Source organism: Chiloscyllium plagiosum, unplaced genomic scaffold (genome assembly GCF_037043375.1).
Source record: "Chiloscyllium plagiosum isolate Xiang-an unplaced genomic scaffold, Cpla_swu_hap1 HiC_scaffold_38, whole genome shotgun sequence".
Taxonomy (NCBI): Eukaryota; Metazoa; Chordata; class Chondrichthyes; order Orectolobiformes; family Hemiscylliidae; genus Chiloscyllium; species Chiloscyllium plagiosum.
In genome coordinates this window covers 30366848-30386753 of record NW_028270176.1, presented here as the reverse complement: position 1 = coordinate 30386753, position 19906 = coordinate 30366848, and the positions used below count along the sequence as shown (strand labels likewise).

The 19906-nt window shown below is 45.1% G+C and overlaps 1 protein-coding gene across 2 annotated transcripts; it reads left to right on the top strand.

Moving 5' to 3' along the window:
• Positions 1-1428: 1428 nt before the first annotated feature.
• On the top strand, positions 1429-19855 carry LOC148139374 (dehydrogenase/reductase SDR family member 4-like). 2 transcript variants are annotated; one of them, XM_087980901.1, is made up of 2 exons: positions 1429-2224; positions 19789-19855. In XM_087980901.1, exons 1-2 carry the CDS (start codon positions 1480-1482, stop codon positions 19797-19799), a joined length of 756 nt encoding a protein of 251 aa, XP_087837027.1. In that variant the 5' UTR covers positions 1429-1479; the 3' UTR covers positions 19800-19855. The 2 variants fall into 2 exon arrangements, with proteins under 2 accessions (XP_087837027.1, XP_087837025.1); XM_087980899.1 differs by lacking the exon at positions 19789-19855 and having other exon boundaries at positions 1429-3162.
• Positions 19856-19906: the final 51 nt, after the last annotated feature.

Below are 19906 nucleotides of genomic sequence, written 5' to 3'. Positions count from 1 at the left end.
TCCCCGCCGGAATTAGTGTTTTTGTTTGTTGGCGCTCATTCTCGTTTGGTAAAAACCAGTGCCCACCCCCGACAACGGTAACACATCGCCTGGTGCACCATTCATTCCTGTCTTTCTGGTTTGAGTCACTCCAAGTGCAGAAACAGCATCTAAGAAGGAATTGTCATCTCATTAAGTGATCGAAACAGCTTATCCATGAACTGAAGGTGGTTCTTAAATCGCCGAGGTTCATGTTCAAGAGATTCTCCCAACTTAGAGCGAGAAAGAAATAAAACATGTATAAAGCCAAAAATGGAGATGTTAGTCCAGCTTGTCTTGCGTTTTTTCTCAATTCCTTTCGGTGCTTTCTCGCGTCAATAGAAACATCTCCCTCAGACTCAAACCTCACCTGGACCCGCGACCGCTATGCAAATCAGCGACTATTATGCTAATCGGGTGACCGTTATGTTAACGAGATGACGGTTATGCTAATTAGACCGATACGCTGCGAGCCTTTCGAATTGTAGTCATGTTTGGAGATGCCGGTGTTGGACTGGGGTGTACAAAGTTAAAAATCACACACCAGGTTATAGTCCAACAGGTTTAATTGGAAGCACACTAACTTTCGGAAATTTGCAGTGTGATGTCACTGAAATTATACATTGAAAAATTGATTGTCTGTTAAGCCTTTCATCTGTTAGAATACAGTGATAGTTTCACTTCTTTCATGTGTAAATCACAAAACCCTTTTTTTAAAGTTGCATTCTCGGGTTAGCAATTAACAATGGTGATAGCGAGACAATATGTTGAAGGTGTCAGCCCCCTGTGTTCTCTGTCTATGACCTGTTGTTTTGATTGATTCTAATCTAAAAAGTGAGATAACCGAGTTTTACATAAATTCATGTAGTTTTTGAGCTCAGAGTTCTACAATAATGTACTCGTCTACATCACACTGCAAATTTTTGCAATAAATTCTGTTACGATCGAGCCCTCCACAATCACCTGATGAAGGAGCGTCGCTCCGAAAGCTAGTGTGCTTCCAATTAAACCTGTTGGACTATAACCTGGTGTTGTGTGATTTTTAGCCTTTCCAATAAACTACCATTGGGTCAGAGTAACCTGTACCCCCACCATCCAGCTCTCCGCTTCCTTTTCCAACCGCCGCTGACTCCGTGATGTCTCTTGTTCTCTCCCCACCTGCTCTGTCCCTGGACCAATCGTTGAACCGAAATCCAGTCTTGTGACCGTGGACCAGCCCGACTCACGTGCTGATTGGCCGCGCGCTTTAATCAGGGCTCCGATTGGCTGGACTGTGGCCTCACACCCACTATCTCTTCTCACGTGGGCCCTATGCGCGGGATCCTACTTCCTGACCATTGTCGAGGGAGAGAAATTGGATTGGATAGTTTAATTCTCGCGTCTGTTTCTTCTCCCATAGGTCTGGCCAGACTTGCTGAACGTTTGGAGCACTTCCTACTTTCCTTCCCAAAGCCTCAAACCATGCAGCTCGGGGTGTTGAGTGGCAAGGTGGCAATGGTCACCGCCTCTACCCAAGGGATTGGACTAGCTATTGCCCGGCGCCTAGCCCGGGACGGAGCCCAGGTTGTGATTAGCAGTCGCAAGAAGGAAAGTGTTTGCAATGCGGTGGGACAGTTGCAGGCGGAGGGTCTTTCTGTTTCAGGCATTGTCTGCCATGTGGGCAAGAGGGAGGATCGCGAGGCCCTGGTCAGCGAGACGCTGAAGCGCCACGGAGCCATCGACATCCTGGTGTCCAACGCCGCAGTTAATCCCTTTGTCGGGAAGGCCCTTGACTGCTCTGAGGAAGCCTGGGACAAAATTTTCGAGATAAACGTGAAAGCAGCTTTCCTCCTGGCCAAGCTGGTTGTGCCACACATGGAGCAACGAGGCGGTGGCTCCATTGTGCTGGTGAGCTCTGCTGCTGGCTACCAGCCCTTCGCTAACATTGGGCCCTATAGTGTCAGTAAGACAGCTCTCCTGGGCCTAACTAAAATATTAGCCACTGAACTGGCCCCTGCCAACATCCGCGTTAACTGCCTTGCCCCAGGCATCATCAAGACCAAGTTCAGCTCTGTACTATGGTCGGACGACAGCTACATGCAGAAGTTTGACGGAACCATCGCTATGCGCCGGATCGGGGAGCCAGAGGAGTGTGCTGGCACCGTCTCCTTTCTCTGTTCACAGGACGCAGTGTATATCACTGGGGAGACAATCGTAGTAGCCGGAGGTGCATACTGCCGTCTTTAGCCTAATGTTTGGGCTATGAGAATGCTTTCCTCAACTTTCGTTCCAGTTGCCTTCCAGGAATATCTTCAGGCTTCTCTCATCTTTATAACCTTCTGCTTGTCTTATAACGGACCGACACAAATGCATTTGTGTTCTTTTACACCATTCCTTCAGTCTCAACCCCTGCAATCATGGCCCCGACAATCTTCTGAGATTCCCCATTCTTCTTGTTCTGAACATTTGAATTCCCTTCACCACCTCCATTGCTGCTTGTGTCCAATTGTCTAGTTTCTGCAACTCCCTCCCAAAAGCCCTTACCTCTTGCTCTTCCATTAAGGTGCTCATCAATGCCTACCTCTGAATGGCTTCTCCTGACATCAACTTGTAGTGGGGAGTGGTTCATTAATTTTGTCTGATATTTTTCTACTGTGAAATATTGCCTGTGGTTTTACTATGTTAATGATGATATAAATATGATATTGTCACTTCAGTCTTAAAAATGTATAGTTAGCACTTAATTGCTGTCTGAAATGGCCAGACAAATCATTTGTTTCAAATTTCTAATCCTTTAGGAATATTCTAAAATGTGGGGCATTTTGGAAAATCATAACAGTTGCATGTTTCTCACAGACGCTACTTTTTGAACCTGAGGATCTTTCAGCTCTAACATAAACATAAACCATAGTTGGCTGAAGGCTTTCTACTACTATGTATTAAAATTTTGCTGCCGTTCAGTAGGGATTTGAGAAGGAATTGAATGAGCTGTTTTATCTAATAAGGCAATTTCATTTTAAGTGTGTTGTACAAAGTACATTGCCTATAAAACTATATTGTTTATGACCATTCAAACAAATGTTTGATGTAAGAATTAACCAAGAGTTATTTTTAGATTTAAACAATTAATTTGTTACAAGTTGAAGGAACAATAAATCACTTACTTTAATAGCCTGATCATTCTCCCTTCAATTCTCATACATCAATTCTCTTACATCATCCTTATACAAGGTGTTGTTTATACAATCCCAAATATTAACCCACCAAACTCTGATGCTACATACACTAAACATAAGTTTAGTGTAAGACATTGCTTTATCCTTCTTACCTTCTAAACAAGAATGATTCTGTCCTACCAGCTGCTCTCTCTCTTATGGATGTTTCCCTGGGTTACTTAGTTGCTGTCCGAATCACAGTCAAATGTTTGATCACCCAGGAGTAACTTTCTGCACTGAGGCAGTAACAACACTTGGGAAAAGTAGTTTATTGTCTATAAAGCAGTTTAAGATGTCCTGAGACATACTATATTAACAGAAGCCTTTTAACACGAGAACATAATTTGTTTGCCATTACAATGGAGTATCTTTCGAAATACAAACATCTCTATGCTTCTCCATTTGGTAACACAATGGCTTCTGTTGGGTAATGAAGGAATTGCTTTTTTTTTGTTTCTTTTCTGAGAAATAGTATCCATAAAACCAACACTGGAAGAACTGTTTTTGATGAAGGATCATCAGTCAAAAATGTTTACTCAGTCTTTTCCTCTGTGCGGATGCAATCTACTTTCCAATTTATTTCCAGCTTTAATCCCCAGATTTTATTGAAGAACTTTGTTAATGTTGCATTCGTTTCTCTCCTTTTCAGGTGCTGACTTGAAATATCTTTTTTTTTGTTGCAGCCCTACCACATCCCCAGGCTTGTTGTCATTTCTGCTGAGTGACCATGTTGTGTCTGAGAGCTTTACTCACAGAGCCATTGGAATGAGCAGGGTCTTCAGTGCCCTGGTGCTGATTGACATTGCAGTCAGCCAGTTTAAAGACAGTGGTTGATATCAAGCCAAGGATGAGTTGCCGTTGCTTGATCCACTGGGGAGCAGTGCTGAGGTGATGGGAAGGAAAATACTGTGGCTGGGAAAATTGGGGGATTACGCTGGTTAGTTTTTTCTCAACTGACTTAAACACAATGGGATGAGAGGCTGCTTTCTGTGCCATAAATGTTCTAAGAAATCCAAGGACCAATTAATGAGTGCAAGCTTCTCGAAGATTTCATTTTGCTTTATGCTCTGTCCATTCAGTGGCTTGGCTTCTCTGGACCAAGTGGTTCACTGCAATCCACCTTTTATTTCTGCCTTCTGTAGACGGTGGTGATCCCAACATGGTCCACCCACTTTTAATCAATCACACAAGGTCACTAGTGGCACCATCGCTGACTTCTGATTGTCTAGTAGGTCACTAGAGAGGATTATTTCCCCTGTGTGCACAGTACTCAATTTGCGGAACAGTTATCCCATCCATTGCATCATCTTGTCTATGTCCTTTCAGCTGGCACCATTCAAGCACATGGTAGGGACACTACCTCTGTGCTCAGATGGCCCTATCCTCTGTCTTCTCCCATCAAAGTTGAAAATCCCATGACACTAGGTCATAGTCCAACAGGGTTGTTTGAAAGTACAAGCTTTTAGAGTGCTGCTCCTTTGTCAGATGGCTCGTGGGACAGGATAAATAGGACACAATTTATAGTAAAAGACCAAAGTGTGACACAAGTCTTGGAATGTATTAAACAAACCTAAGTTTTTAATCACTTAGAATGGGGATGCAGGTTTCAATTGGTTAACAGCTAAATCCCAGAATTTCGTTCATACCACTGCCCTGAGATAACTTAAGTATATTTGGAAAAAAAGTTTATAATTCAGATAATGCGTTAAAGATGTGAGGTTGGAGTCTGACTGTCCCACTGCACAGTCAGTTTTATTTCCAAAGTAGATATTTATAAAATGTTACATTGACTGACTGCCTCCAGATTATGTGCTATTTCAACAAAATACAATCAAGCCAATTTTGTATCCAATTGGCTATTCCTGGATTCCATGTGACAAATGTACTAACCAGATGTTGTTAAACCAGAAAGGATATAGAAAAAAATTACAATTACTGGGACTGGAGGGATTGAGCTATCAGGAGAGGTTGTCTGGGCTGTGGCAATGGAGCATCAGAGACTGAGAGGTGACCTTATTGAGGTTTATAAAATCATGAGATGTATAGATAAGGTGATTAGCCACGGTCATATTCCAATGGTTGGGGAGTTCAAAACCAGAAGGCACGGGTTTAAGGTGAGAGGAAAAATACTGAAAGAGACCCAAAGAGGAACATTTTCATGCAGAGGGTGTTGCATGTATGGAATGAGCTGATGGAGGAAGTAGTGGTGGTTGATACAGTTGCAACATTTAAAAGATATTTGGACGGGTACGTGGACAGGAAAGGTTTAGAGAGATATGGGCCAAATGGATGCAAATGGGACTCATCCAGTTTGGGAAATTGGTAGGCATGGATGAGTTCGACTGGAGTGTGTGTTCCCATGCTGTTTGACTCCATGAGTCTCACTTTGGCAGACTGAATGTCAGGTGTTATTGTTCCACCAAATCTTCTGCAGTGTCCTGCTTTCTCCAACACCATCAAGCTTTTAATCAAATCTATTTTTGGCTTTATATAAATATTCTAATCAATCTCCGGTTTTGACTTTGTTCATTCAAACTGACTGGAGAAGGAGATGTAGCACTCTGTTCACACACTTCCAAAACACTCTGCAGAAAATTCCATTTGGGCCTCTGAACTGTCAGTAATGTGCCATTTTAAAAACACAATGGACAATGTTTGGGTAATTGCAAGTTCAATAAAAAGTTTGCCACTTGCAGGATAATGCAAACCATTCTTTGTTCAGCATTTTCCATTCAATTTTCCATTTTCCTGGCAGGATTTTCCATCCTGAGATAAGAACCACAGAAATGATACAACAGAGGAGGAGATCATTTGGTCCAACTCGTCCATGCCGAACCTTATACACCCATAGAACATAGAATACAGTGCAGAAAACACCCTTCATCACTCGATGTTGTGCTGACCTGTGGTATAATCTAAACTCATTCCCCTACACGTCTGCAACACAAATTCCCAGGAGAAAGTGAGGTCTGCAGATGCTGGAGATCAGAGCTGGAAATGTGTTGCTGGAAAAGCGCAGCAGGTCAGGCAGCATCCAGGGAACAGGAGAATCGACGTTTCGGGCATAAGCCCTTCTTCAGGAATGGGGAAAGTTTGTCCAGCAGGCTAAGATAAAAGGTAGGGAGGAGGGACTTGGGAGAGGGGCGTCGGAAATGTGATAGGTGGAAAGAGGTCAAGGTGAGGGTGATAGGTCAGACTGGGGTGGGGGCGGAGAGGTCGGGAAGACTCCGCCCCCACCCCAGTCTGACCTATCACCCTCACCTTGACCTCTTTCCACCTATCACATTTCCGACGCCCCTCTCCCATGTCCCTCCTCCCTACCTTTTATCTTAGCCTGCTGGACAAACTTTCCCCAATCCTGAAAAGGGCTTATGCCCGAAACGTCGATTCTCCTGTTCCCTGGATGCTGCCTGACCTGCTGCGCTTTTCCAGCAACACATTTCCAACACAAATTCCCAGCTCGGCGAACAAAACCACAACCATGTTGACTATCCCTAATCAGTCCTTGCCTTTCCAAATACATCCTGACCCTCAGGATTCCCTCCAACAACTTGCCCACCACTGAGGTCAGGCTCACCGATCTATAGTTCCCTGGCTTGTCTTTACCGCCCTTCTTAAACAGTGGCACGACGTTTGCCAAACACCAGTCTTCGGGCACCTCACCTGTGACTATCGATGATACAAATATCTCAGCAAGAGGCCCAGCAATCACTTCTCTAGCTTCCCACAGAGTTCTCGGGTACACCTGATCAGGTCCTGGGGACAGTGAAGAGGGTTACCTCAGATTACAACAGGATCTGGACCAGATGGGCCAATGGGCTGAGAAGTGGCAGATGGAGTTTAATTCAGATAAATGCGAGGTGCTGCATTTTGGGAAAGCAAATCTTAGCAGGATTATACACAGAATGGTAAGGTCCTAGAGAGTGTTGCTGAACAAAGAGACCTTGGAGTGCAGGTTCATAGCTCCTTGAAAGTGGAGTCATAGGTAGATAGGATAGTGAAGAAGGTATTGGTATGCTTTCCTTTATTGGTCAGAGTATTGAGTACAGGAGTTGGGAGGTCATGTTGCGGCTGTACAGGACATTGGTTAGGCCACTGTTGGAATATTGTGTGCAATTCTGGTCTTCCTATCGGAAAGATGTTGTGAAACTTGAAAGGGTTCAGAAAAGATTTACAAGGATGTTGCCAGGGTTGGAAGATTTGAGCTACAGGGAGAGGCTGAACAAGTTGGGGCTGTTTTCCCTGGAGCGTCGAAGGCTGAGGGGTGACCCTATAGAGATTTACAAAATTATGAGGAGCATGGATAGGGTAAATAGACAAAGTCTTTTCCCTGGGGTGGGGGAACCCAGAACTAGAGGGCGTAGGTTTAGGGTGAGAGGAGAAAGATGTAAAAGAGACATTAAGGACAACTTTTTCACTCAGAGGGTGGTACGTGTATGGAATAAGCTGCCAGAGGAAGTGGTGGAGGCTAGTACAATTGCAACATTTAAAAGGATGGGTTTATGAATAGTAAGGGTTTGGAGGGATATGGGCCGGGTGCTGGCAGGTGGGGCTAGATTGGGTTGGGATATCTGGTTGGCATGGACAGGTTGGACCGAAGGGTCTGTTTACATGCTGTACATCTTATGACTCTATGACTGTATAAGTCGATTTGAATTTTTCAAAATCTGGACACAAGTCAATTAATCTTTTGCATGTTATGGATTTTGTAATTATAACTGTGAACACTGACATGGGAGATTGTAAGCGTGTTAATTCTGCATCCCACTGATATTTTAAGAAGTAGAATTTAATGTAATAAATTTTAATTTCAGACTTTTCAAAGCAGAAACATCCACATACTTTGGATCCAAGGTATCATGTTGTTTGCTGTTTAACTAGTAACCATAGGTAAGTTGCCTTGATCAGAAACCAGATACAAGAAGAATAATGTTATTTTATTTGAAGAAATTTACTTCCTTTACTTCCTGTTCTTTGACAGTACCTTGGAAGCTCTGAGACATCATCTGTGTACATATAACCCTCCCACAAAATACAGACACTATATAAATATCTTACTTTTGGCATGGTGGAACCTGGTAAATCAGCCACCATTAATACATTTCTCTCAGCTCTGGATCCAAGTAGAAGAACGATAAGTTGTGTCCCAACTGGAGTCCATCCTGATTCTTTCAATCAAGGTACCCTCTCCCACCTATTTTTGAAATTAAAACCTTAGAATGTGGGCATTGTAGGCAAGGCTGGTACTTAGTGCCCACCCTTTCTCACCCAGATACAACCAAATGACAACTAGGTCTCCATATTAAGAATCAACCCATTTCCTTGCACTTGGGCCATAATCTTCTAAACCTTTCCTATCCATGTCTAAATGCCTTATAAGTGTTGTCACATAGAGACCCGGCTTGGAAAGAATGACAGCTGCCCTTTCCTTCAGGCAGATTAATGACACAGATATTTAAAACAATCTAATAGCATCAGTAACTGAGACTGGCACTTAAAAGAGTTTTAAAGCTGATGTTCCACTATTAAATTGGGTGTTTTTTACCCTTTGAAATTTCACATTCTTGTGATTAGTCCAGATCAGTACAAGATGAAAAGTTTTAATGACATATTTGTTCTCTTTCAACAATATACAAGTTTGAAATGACCAAGCAAATATTTTGTTCAATTTGTAAAGTGTGATTTGAACTCACAGATTCTGCATTATTGGAGAGTCACAGAGTCCTACGCATGGAGGCACGCCCTTTAGCCCAAACTAGTCTATGCTGAACGAAATGTCCATCAACACTGATACCATTTCCCTGCACTTGGCCCACATTCTTCTCAACCTTTCCTATCCATGTATTTGTCTGAATACCTTTTTAAATGTTGTTCATGTACCCGCCTCAACCAGTTCCACTGGTTGTTGATGCCACATGCGTATCACTGTGTGTAAAAAGGTTGCCCATCAGGTTCCCTTTTATTCCTTCCCCTCGAATCTTAAACTCTAGTCCTTGATTCCCCGTCCCTGGGAAAAAGGACTGAGTGCATTCACCCTATCCATGCCTCAAATGTCCTAGTTTGTCCAACCTCTCTCTATAACTCACAGTCAGTCTGGTTCTTTAAGACTTCACTCTTTATTTCTTCATACGGCGGGTTACAGAGCATCCAGGAACACAAAAGTTGAGCACTTCTGTATTCCTCGGAGGAGCTGCACACATGGCTTAAAACAAAGACATTTTTATGTTTTTCTTAAAGAAGGGTACAGGCTGTGATCGCACTGTATATTTCAAACAATTACCAATCAATACACGATATTGCATTATTTGACAATTGCTTGGTCCAATGATATTTCCTGGGAGCCAACTTTATTTTCCAATGCTTAGGCCACTCTTATCTCACGAACCGAGCAACTGCACTGCACCCAAAGGTCAGTCAGGATGGCTAGTAATGTCTTATCTAGTCGAGTTATTTCTATGCTTTAAAAGGGTGCATTGTCTACTAATCTCTATTGAAGCAGACTGTGGCCAGTCACTTATGCAGCTTTAGCAGAATTGTCAGTTTGCATCGAGAAGCCATCTTGTTGTCACCCAAGTCATTAAGAGCATCTTGTTAGGCAGTTGCCCCTGACTACGAGTCACCTCAGCCTGTATTCAGGTTTCAGATCCTCAGAGGCTGGATATCAGAGACGAAGAGTGTGGTGCTGTAATCTTCTGCTCCTCGGATGCTGCCTGACCGGCTGTACTTTCCCAGCAGCACACTCTTCGACAGCCCTTTTAGGACTCTGCCCTTTTTAATCCATGATGTGGAGATGCCGGTGTTGGACTGGCGTAGACAAGTTCAGAAGTCACATGACACTAGGTTATAATTTAACATGCTTTTTGAGCACCGCTTCTTCATCAGGTGAAATGTGATGAAGGGTATCACTTAGTAAGTGTCACCTGATGAAGGAGCAACACCTTTGAAAGTTTGTGATTTCAAATAAACCTTAGATGATAACTTGATGTCATGTGACTTCTGATCTTTTTCACCCACTCATACCAAAGCCTTTGAGGAACATCTCTCAACACAAAGCATGTGCTCAGTACCCAAAACACAGGGGTTATCATAAAGTCAAGAGTTAATGCTAAATTGATACGCAACGTTAGGTTCTCAAGTTATTCTGTGTCATAATGTGGAAACACAGCAAATTCCCACAAACAGGAAAGTGATAAATCAATAAATTGTTGGCTCAAACCAACAATTTATCGATTTATCACTTTTCTGTTTGTGGGAATTTGTTGATGGGAGTCTTGATCTAATATTTCATGCAAAAGATGAAACTAAGCCAAGCCTGAAAGTAAGAAAATTTTGCATAATTCTACTGTTCCAATAAACTGCTTCAATATACAGTAATGAAATCAGTTAAAGGGGTTTGTAACTGGGTATATGCAGAAACATCTGAAGAAAATATGGAGAAGCAATGCAATATATTAAAAATGTACTTGTTCTGAGACTACAGAAAATTCAAAATACCTTTTCAGACTCCATGTTAAAAATGAATCATTTGAATTAAGCAGCTTCATTCCAAGATAGATCCGTATGTCAAAATATATTGTAGAAAATGTGTAATTAATGGAAAGATATAAAATCAAGAGTAACACACAACATCTCAGATGCTGGAGATCAGAGTTGAGAGCATGGTGCTGGAAAAGCACAGCAGGCCAGGCAGCATCTAAGGAGCAGGAGAATCAATGTTTTGGGCAGCCTCATTCCTGATGAAGGGCTCTTGCCCGAAAGATCGATTCCTCTGCTCCTCAGATGCTGCCTGGCCTGTTGTGCTTTTCTAGCACCACACTGTCGCTATCCCAATACAAAGACGAGTACATAGAAATCTATAGATAACTTCTATTTCGTTTTCAGCACAAACATTACTGAAAAATATTTACCACTGTGTCTTGTAAAAGAAACACATAAAGTCAACTACTACAGAAATCAGTTCGACCAGAAGCCATTGATACATTTACCAACCTCAGCAGCACACTCTTTCTCTCCAGAGTTATTCACAATGATCTGGAAATTAAAGTCAGAATTACTGTTTAAAGACAGCATTGTTTCAGAGGCAACAAAACACTGTCATTCATAACTAGGAATTGACCTCTCCAGAAAGGTAGAAGGTATACAGAATGGTTGTTCTTCCTCTGTTCTTGTACATATTTTTAAATTACCTTTTCAGACATGCTATGATGAATTCTGGCTTCTGACACAAAAGGTAGATGATTGAGGGAGGATCTCGTTGAGGTTTTTAAATTTCTAACAGGACTGCTCAGCCAATTTCAAACAGGTCAACCCTATACATGGCAGTTGATGTCATGATCATCGTGGACCTTGAAAAGCAAATGGCCAGACTTATGGTAGGCCAAACCAATAGTAATCCCCAGCATCTGCAGTCCTCACTTTCTTTTCGTCCTGATGAAGGACTTATGCCCGAAACGTCGATTCTCCTGCCCCTCGGATGCTGCCCGACCTGCTGTGCTTTTCCAGCACCACATTCTCAAAACTAATGGTAGGCCACTCTAGAGAGTTCTGGAGAAGGGTCATTGAAATGGAAATGTTCACTTTTTTCTCTGTCCACAGATGCTGCCAGAACTACTGTGCCTACCCACCCCGAATTTCTCTTTTTTGTTTGTTGCAGTTCATTCTAGTTTGGTTTAAGCTAGCACCCATCAGCTACAATGGTAACACATCACCTGATGCATCATTCATTCCTGTCGGATCTCGTTTCTTTACTTGAAATTCGTCAAACAACATTTAATAATTATTTGCATTGAATAATTATTTGTTGTCTCATTAAGTAGCCTAAATAGCTGAGCCATCAATTAATAGTACTTCTAACGCCCAAGTTCGGGTTAAAAAAATGTTGTAGCTTTGAATGAGAGCAAGATATTTTTAATGGAGAAGTTTATCCGGCTGGTCATGTTTTTCTCTCAATTCCTATCGGTGCTTTCGAGCGTCAATCAAGCGATCTCCCTCAGACTTAGACCTCACGTGGACACAGTGACCATTATGTTAATCAGCGGCCGTTATGTTAATGACACAACGGTTATGCTAATTAGACCATTGGGACACGAGTTGTTGGAATTGAGTTAAAAATCACACAACACCAGGTTATAGTCCAACAGGTTTAATTGGAAGCACTAGCTTTTGGAGCATTGCTCCTTTATCAGTTGGTAGTCACCAGAAGACACCCCGGTCCTTGTCCCCAGCTTCATTTACCAAGCACCTGTTCTTCCAGGGACTTCACTTATTGAGCGCCAGTTCACCCAGGCATTCTGAATCTACCGCCCACAACCCTATCTCCTCTCGGTTTTTGGACCAGTCAGTGGACCGAAATCCAGCCTCATGATCCATGTCACGTGGGGTTAGCCGCAACGTTCAGTCAGGGCCCCGATTAGCTGACCCGTGGACCCACGCATTAGAGTCACATAAAGCAAGCAGAAGACAGTGAAGTCTGCAGATGCTGGAGATGAGAGTTGAGACTGTGTTACAGAGTCATAGTCATAGAGATGTACAGCATGGAAACAGACCCCTCAGTCCAACCTGTCCATGCCGACCAGATATCCCAATCCAATCTAGTCCCAACTGCCAGCACCCGGCCCATATCCCTCTAAGCCCTTCCTATTCATATACCCAGGAGAAAGTGAGGTCTGCAGATGCTGGAGATCAGAGCTGGAAATGTGTTGCTGGAAAAGCGCAGCAGGTCAGGCAGCATCCAGGGAACAGGAGAATCGACGTTTCGGCATAAGCCCTTCTTCAGGAATGGGGAAAGTTTGTCCAGCAGGCTAAGATAAAAGGTAGGGAGGAGGGACTTGGGGGAGGGGCGTCAGAAATGTGATAGGTGGAAAGAGGTCAAGGTGAGGGTGATAGGTCAGACTGGGGTGGGGGCGGAGAGGTCGGAAAGAAGATCTCAGGTTAGGAAGGCGGTGCTGAATTTGATGGATTTGACTGAGACAGGGTGGGGGGAGGGGAAATGAGGAAACTGGTGAAATCCGAGTTCATCCCTTGTGGTTGGAGGGTTCCTAGCCGGAAGATGAGGCGTTCTTCCTCCAACCGTCGTTTTGTTGTGGTCTGACGATGGAGGAGTCCAAAGACCTGCATATCCTTGGTGGAGTGGAAGGGGGAATTGAAATGTTGAGCTACAGGGTGGTTGGGTTGGTTGGTCCGGGTGTCCCAGAGGTGTTCTCTGCAACGCTCCGCAAGTAGCCGGCCTGTCTCCCCAATATAGAGGAGGCCACATTGGGTGCAGAGGATGCAATAGATGATATGTGTGGAGGTGCAGGTGAATCTGTGGCGGATATGGAAGTTTCCTTTGGGGCCTTGGAGGGAGGTGAGGGGGGAGGTGTGGGCGCAAGCCTTGCACCTCCTGCGGTTGCAGGGGAAGGTGCCGGGAGTGGAGGTTGGGCTGGTGGGGGGTGTGGATCTGACGAGGGAGTCACGGAGGGAGTGGTCTTTACGGAATGCTGATAGGGGAGGGGAGGGAAATATATCCTTGGTGGTGGGGTCCGTTTGGAGGTAGCGGAAATGACGGCGGATGATGCGCTGTACATGGAGATTGGTGGGGTGGTAGGTGAGGACCAGTGGGGTTCTGTCCTGGTGGCGGTCCCCACTCACCCACTCCAACCTCTCACCCTCGGAACGCGCAGCCCTCCACTCACTCCGTTGCAACCCCAACCTCACTATCAAACCAGCAGACAAGGGAGGTGCGGTAGTAGTTTGGCGCACCGACCTCTACACCGCTAAGGCCAAACGCCAGCTTGCAGATACCTCCTCCTACTGCCCCCTTGACCATGACCCCACCCCCCACCACCAAACCATCATCTCCCAGACCGTCCATAACCTCATCACCTCGGGTGATCTCCCATCCACATCCTCCAACCTCATAGTCCCACAACCCCGCACCTCCCGTTTCTACCTCCTGCCCAAAATCCACAAACCTGACTGCCCCGGCCGACCCATTGTCTCCGCCTGCTCCTGCCCCACCGAACTCATCTCTGCGTACCTTGACACCGTCCTGTCCCCCTTAGTCCAAGAACTCCCCACCTACGTTCGGGACACCACCCATGCCCTCCACCTGCTCCATGATTTTCGCTTCCCTGGTCCCCAACGCCTTATTTTCACCATGGACATCCAGTCCCTGTACACATCCATCCCCCATCACGAAGGACTCAAAGCCCTCCGCTTCTTTCTTTCCCGCCGTACCGACCAGTACCCTTCCACTGACACCCTCCTTCGACTGACTGAACTGGTCCTCACCCTGAACAACTTCTCTTTCCAATCCTCCCACTTCCTCCAAACGAAAGGAGTAGCCATGGGCACCCGCATGGGCCCCAGCTATGCCTGCCTCTTCGTAGGATATGTGGAACAATCCATCTTCCGCAACGACACTGGCCCCACCCCCCACCTTTTCCTCCGCTACATCGATGACTGTATCGGCGCCGCCTCGTGCTCCCACGAGGAAGTTGAACAGTTCATCCACTTCACCAACACCTTCCACCCCGACCTCAAATTCACCTGGACAGTCTCAGATTCCTCCCTCCCCTTCCTCGACCTTTCTATTTCTATCTCAGGCGACCGAATCAACACGGACATCTACTACAAACCGATCGACTCCCACAGCTACCTGGACTACACCTCCTCCCATCCTGACCCCTGTAAAAACGCCATCCCATTCTCCCAATTTATTCGACTCCGCCGCATCTGCTCCCAGGAGGACCAGTTCCAAAAACGCACAACCCAGATGGCCTCCTTCTTCAAGGACCGCAATTTCCCCCCCGACGTGGTCGACGATGCCCTCCACCGCATCTCTTCCACTTCCCGCTCCTCCGCCCTTGAACCCAGCCCCTCCAACCGCCACCAGGACAGAACCCCACTGGTCCTCACCTACCACCCCACCAATCTCCATGTACAGCGCATCATCCGCCGTCATTTCCGCTACCTCCAAACGGACCCCACCACCAAGGATATATTTCCCTCCCCTCCCCTATCAGCATTCCGTAAAGACCACTCCCTCCGTGACTCCCTCGTCAGATCCACACCCCCCACCAACCCAACCTCCACTCCCGGCACCTTCCCCTGCAACCGCAGGAGGTGCAAGACTTGCGCCCACACCTCCCCCCTCACCTCCCTCCAAGGCCCCAAAGGAAACTTCCATATCCGCCACAAAAATTCACCTGCACCTCCACACATATCATCTATTGCATCCTCTGCACCCGATGTGGCCTCCTCTATATTGGGGAGACAGGCCGGCAACTTGCGGAGCGTTTCAGAGAACACCTCTGGGACACCCGGACCAACCAACCCAACCACCCTGTAGCTCCACATTTCAATTCCCCCTCCCACTTCACCAAGGATATGCAGGTCTTTGGACTCCTCCATCGTCAGACCACAACAAAACGACGGTTGGAGGAAGAACACCTCATCTTCCGGCTAGGAACCCTCCAACCACAAGGGGTGAACTCGGATTTCACCAGTTTCCTCATTTCCCCTCCCCCCACCCTGTCTCAGTCAAATCCATCAAATTCAGAACTGCCTTCCTAACCTGAGATCTTCTTCCTGACCTCTCCGCCCCCACCGCCGGCTGACCTATTACCCTCACCTTGACCTCTTTCCACCTATCACATTTCCGACGCCCCTCCCCCAAGTCCCTCCTCCCTACCTTTTATCTTAGCCTGCTGGACAAACTTTCCCCATTCCTGAAGAAGGGCTTATGCCCGAAACGTCGATTCTCCTTTCCCTGGATGCTGCCTGACCTGCTGCGCTTTTCCAGCAACACATTTCCAGCTATTCAAATACCCATCCAAATGCCTCTTAAATGTTGCAATTGTACCAGCCTCCACCGCAGAAAAACACAGCAGGAAAGAAGGGCTCCGGCCCGAAACGTCGATTTTCCTGCTCCGTGGATGCTGCTTGACCTGCTGTGCTTTTCCAGCAACACACTCTCAACTCACGTAAAGCAAACACCGAAGCCTCCTTCCTGGTCAGGGCAGGGGCAGGCAAAATCGATTGGAAACTTTGTCTCCGTGTCTGTTTCTCCCTCAGTAGATCTTGCTAGACCTCCTGAAATGTTGCAGCATTTTCTGTATTCCTCCCCATTGCCTCACATGACAGAGTGTGTTTGCTGAGTGGTAAAGTGGCTGTGAACATTGCTTTGACCCACAGGATCACGCTGGCAATCACCTTTTGCATGGCCTGGGACAGTGCACAGGTAGGCATCAGCAGCAGCAAGGAGACTAATGTGATTGGGCTTTGGAACAGTTGCAGGCTGAGGGTCTCAGTGTTTTGGGCACCATCTGCCACTGAGCAAAAAGGAGGACTGTGAGGAGCATTACTTACAATGTGTTCAAGCCGGCATCAACAATAACTTTTATAAAGGAAAGGAGACAAATAATTATTTGTACAACTATGGGTAAGAGCTGGGGCTTTGGAACTGATTGTAAGTTTACCAAAAAGCCAGCACAAGTACAATGGCATCCAGTAGTGGATAAATCTATGATTATATTTCAAAGGATCAGGAAGATGCCATGTAGCTGTTGCATCCTATTCTGTTATTTTATGACATTCATTTCAACTCCTTGCAAAGGTCACCTTACAACTATGTCACAGCAATTCTATAGTATTGTATCTATTTGTATTTGTCCTACTTATTCATCCATCTTGCTATGAACAACATCTGCATTCAAAGAGCATTTAACTCTGTATTTTCAACATTTTTCCTGTTTGTCTTGTTGGTTGATGCTTAGTTATGTTTGTATGCTCTGTTGCTTTCACATTCTAAAAGGTAAAAACAATGACTGCAGATGCTGGAAACCAGATTCTGGATCAATGCGCCTGGATGAGCACAGCAATTCAGGCAGCATCGAGGAGCTTCAGCAAAATCGACGTTTCGGGCAAAAGCCCTTCATCAGGAATAAAGGCAGAGAGCCTGAAGCGTGGAGAGATAAGCTAGGGGAGGGTGGGGAGAGAGTAGCATAGAGTACAATGGGTGAGTGGGGGAGGAGATGAAGGTGATAGGTCAGGGAGGAGAGGGTGGAGTGGATAGGTGGAAAAGGAGCTAGGCAGGTCGGACAAGTCCGGACAAGTCAAGGGGACTGGAAGTTCGAAACTAGGATGAGGTGGGGGAAGGGGAAATGCGGAAGCTGTTGAAGTCCACATTGATGCCCTGGGGTTGAAGTGTTCCGAGGCGGAAGATGAGGCATTCTTCCTCCAGGCGTCTGGTGGTGAGGGAGCGGCAGTGAAGGAGACCCAGGACCTCCATGTCCTCAGCAGAGTAGGAGGGGGAGTTGAAATGTTGGGCCACGGGGTGGTTTGGTTGATTGGTGAGGGTGTCTCGGAGATGTTCCCTAAAGCGCTCTGCTAGGAGGCGCCCAGTCTCCCCAATGTAGAGGAGACCGCATCGGGAGCAACGGATACAATGAATGATATTAGTGGATGTGCAGGTAAAATTTTGATGGATATGGAAGGCTCCTTTAGGGCCTTGGATAGAGGTGAGGGAGTGCTTTCACATTCTGTCATTATGCATATTGAAACTCTGCACTAATGCCTTGGTTTTCTTCAGAAATCTTCTTTCACATGAACACCCTTGCCAACCTTCCAGTGAAAAAAACTCTGTTATTCTAGTTACATGTTCTGTTAAGAGATTCTTCCCACTGTGATTCAAGTTAAGCCTGTCTCAGTGTAACAGCTCCTTCTTTCCTCAGTGCTAGCACCAATATCACACAGGAAACCATTTCTTCCACACCAATCTTTGAACTCTTATCTTATTTGCTCTATGCTCATTTGTTTGCAGTAATCTGCAGATTACAATAAAAACAGACCAGAAAAGTGGTAAATTAAAATTATTAGCCTTATCAAAGTTGTTGGTATCCACGTGGATCATTCCCCAACCACTTCCAATTGCTTTCCAACCCTGCAATGTTCTCAGCCTTGGCAATGGGCAAGTAATCTATCCTTCAGGACTGAAATTCCTAGCTGGAGAATTGAGAATAGAGAACTGGCTCTAATACATACACTAGTTAGTTTGCCCATTCTTCCCAAGGCTCCAGATTCCATCTGCACAGGCAACAAAAAACTCAAATCAATTGGACAAATGCTACTTTCCAGATTCCCATTACTTGTTGTCAACCTGCCTGCCTTAATCATAGACTAAACTTGAAATGTTTAACCAAAGTGGTGTGACACTCTCAAAATGTGTTCAGGTAACTTGCTCCTTCCCCAATGTGACAGTGTTCTGAACCTCAGACTCTTGAGCAGACTACTTTGGTACTGCAGTGCGCATGATGTTGTTTTCTGCATGGTGATCAGTGGGTGGTTGGCAGCAGTTAAAAACAAAACAAAACAAAATCCTCAAATTCCACATGACTGTAAGCATCCTGAATAGTGAAGAATCTTCTGATGACTTGTTAATCACAGATGGAGTGAAGCAAGGCTGTCTGTTTCGTCCTGTCCTATATAGGATGATATTCTTTGTTGTGTTTTCTGGAAGCTGCCTAAATCATTTCTTAGCACTTGTCAGGAGTAGGTTATTTAGCTCCACCATTCAATGTAATCAGCCTGATCACCTGTTTTGTGTCTTTTTCATCACCATCTACTAATTCCAGCACATTTACAGGTATTTAGAAATCGACAGCTAACTTCTACCTCATTATCAACATGAAAATTATTAAAACATTTACCACTGTATCACAAAAGTAATACATAAATTCAACTCGTACAGATATTAGTCCAAGACCAGGAGCTATTGACAAATTAACCAACCTCAGCAGTACTCTTCTTTCTCTCCAGAGTTGTTCACAATCATCTAGACATCAACATCAAAGTTAGTGTATGGATGCCAGCATTGCTTCAGAGGCAACAAAACACTGAAAGATAATGAGAATTTTTTTTTTCCCAGAAAGACAGAAGATATACTAAATGGTTTTTCTTCCTATGCTCTTGTAGATATTTATAAATCACCTCTTAAGACATGTTATGACACATTCTGGCTTCTGGCACAAAAGATATGGACAGTAGCATTCTGGAAGAACTTTTTTCCTATGATCTTGCAGGCTTGTGAGGATGGCATACAAGAAAAGTAACCTTTTGAGAATACAGAAGTGGAGGAGGCTAGTACAATACCAACATTTTAAAGGCAAATGGATGGGTATATGAATAGGAAGGGTTCAGAGAAATATGGGTCAATTGCTTGCAAATGGGACGACATTAATTTCAGATGGCTGGTTGGCATGGACGGAGGGTCTGTTTCCATGTTATACATGTTTATGACTACCCCAGATGAAATGGCAATACACCACCCCAAATCTCCCCAACCCCCACCTTATACTAGATTTAACCCTTGAACTCCACACCGTCGTCTTGACCCGACCTATCTGTCCAACGTCCTTCCCATCTATCCGCTCCACCCTCCCCATCAACCTACCACAATCAACTAATTGCATCCGCCTAATGCCATCACAGCTATCTTTACCCCAGCCCCACCCTACTATTTATCTCTTAGCTCCCCCCCACTTTACAGACTTGATGAAGGGCTCATGTCTGAAATGTTGATTCTCTTGCTCCTCAGATGCTGCCTGACCTGCAGTGCTATTTCCAATACCATACTTTTGAATTCTGACTCTCCAGCATCTGCAGTCCTCATTTTCCCCTAAAATTGAACCTCTGACCCTGCTGGACATCCCCAA